We start from the raw sequence: 1,914 nt of genomic DNA, 5'->3' as shown, positions 1-1,914 counted from the left end.
CTCCAGAGCAAATCCCACTTCCCTAACAAGAAGGAAATAGGAAGTAATCCCAGCACTAAGTACTAAGCTAAAAGTTTCTTAAGTTACTCTGGTTTTACTTCCTCTCAGATTGAGGATTTCAGCATTAAAATGGCTACCTATCTCTCTGACAAACAAGAACTCAACTCAAAGGAACAATGATATACAGAGAAAACTCTAAAAATAACACGAGGGAAACCTCTACCAACTTCAAGTCACTACAGGTTTTGGTGGGGCTGCACTTTGTTTTTAGCCAGACCCCTCAGCAGGCCAGGTCCGGGAGCATTACGTCATCTCCTGTCTCAGCCTGCTTGTTGCCCTTTCTTCTAGGAGGTTTCTGCTTCCTAGACCTCGAAAAGGTCTGGCAGACACTGCTTAGGAAACTCCCGAAGCACAGTGGTGGCGATGCCAAGGATAACGCTGTAGAAGAAGAGGGCCCAGGCTCCTGGGACACTGAGGGCCCACAGGGCTGGTTTTGACTTTCCTGATGCACTGAAGTAGAGAAAATATATTTTCTTTACTGTTTCAGTATAAAAATAAGAGAATATATTTTCTTGTTTAGCTGTATAAGCTGTGATTAAATCTTTAGTCTTTGAAAATGTCGCTTACTTGCTCTGGAATCTGTCTCACGATTGTTCCTTTGTAGAAGAACAAGTTCCTTCGTAGAAAAACAAGGTAATCGAAATTTTTGTTGCTGATTAAACCAGGGGACAAGACAATAAGCAATACCATCAGCACCCAAGATAACTGAGCAAAGTCCAGATCCATCTTATGACCGAAACCAGGATGGCAATAAGAGACCCACTAGACGTCAACAAGAGGTCACTTCATCATTATGTCCACCTCAAAAAAGAGTGAATACTCCTGGAAATCTCTAAACCCTGACCGTTTCCCTATATAACCCTCCAGTTAGCCCTTTTCAGGCAGACAGAATTTGGGGAACTCTGTTTCTTGAACACAGTGTTCAATAAATCCCTCTTGCTGCTTACCTCCTCCTGTCTCAGTATTGGCTTTGTGGCAGGAGGCTCGAATCCATGATTTGTGGTAAAAGCATCATATAGGTACCGTCATCCTGCTCACTCTGTAATCTGTCCTGCAAATAGAAGAAAGAAGTTAAAAGCCCTCAGAGCTAACACAGTTATACAGAAAAGACATGACCTTCTGAGCCAGTTCTTTCATGCTTTATCTGGGCCCAAGAATCCTTGTCTGCTTCTCAAGCTCCTCCCAACACCTCCCTCTCTAGGTGAAGAATAGCATGTCATTTTTCCTATGGAAAAGTGGCAAACCTTGACTTTTGCCACTCCTATGTCTCATTTTTTTATGTCTCATATCTACCTTATTGGGAAGGTTAGGATCACCCTCCTGGGCACTGCGTAGGGTCAGCTTTTTATCTACAGCCTCATCTTCTTCACTTTGTAGTGGTACCAAAGGTATCGGAAAAATGGGGAGGCAGGGAACCTCCACTCTCTCCTTTCTCTTGATCTTCCTGGTTCTCTTTGTCCGTATGGCCTTCCTACAATGCCTCTGCTTCCTGGGAGTGGGTCTAACTTTCTCCTCTGGACTGGAGACATGACAGGATCTTCCGAAACCTCAGCCACATGACTCTCAGGTATTCCAATTAATGGCTCTGATAACAATTCCAAACTACTCTTCAGAGGTTCATTTTCCCATAGATGGAATCTATCTTCTGTCTCTTGAATATTTGGTGATGTGTTCAAGTCTTCAGTGACATGTTTTGGGATGGAGAATAGAAAGTCCCAATCTCTCTCACTGAGGGTTTTTTTGGACCCACAAAGCTGACCCCGGCCAGCTTTGCAAGACCAAGGAAGGAGCTTGCAACAAAAGGACCAAGAGTCAAATGTCAAAGGAAGTGGTTACTACCCTGACTCTTTCAAT

The 1,914-nt window shown here is 43.6% G+C and overlaps 1 protein-coding gene across 1 annotated transcript; it reads right to left on the bottom strand.

The window, feature by feature from the left end:
• Window positions 1-280: 280 nt before the first annotated feature.
• Window positions 281-1,589, bottom strand: LOC104847043 (uncharacterized). The gene is given in 4 exon segments (XM_010600790.1): window positions 281-510; window positions 1,072-1,111; window positions 1,354-1,553; window positions 1,556-1,589. Coding segments are annotated over 4 exon segments (504 nt in total).
• Between the last annotated feature and the right edge of the window lie 325 nt (window positions 1,590-1,914).

This window comes from Loxodonta africana, chromosome 20 (genome assembly GCF_030014295.1).
Source record: "Loxodonta africana isolate mLoxAfr1 chromosome 20, mLoxAfr1.hap2, whole genome shotgun sequence".
NCBI lineage: Eukaryota > Metazoa > Chordata > Mammalia > Proboscidea > Elephantidae > Loxodonta > Loxodonta africana.
The sequence above is the reverse complement of the archived record's forward strand: the minus strand, read 5'-3'. Positions and strand labels throughout refer to the sequence as shown.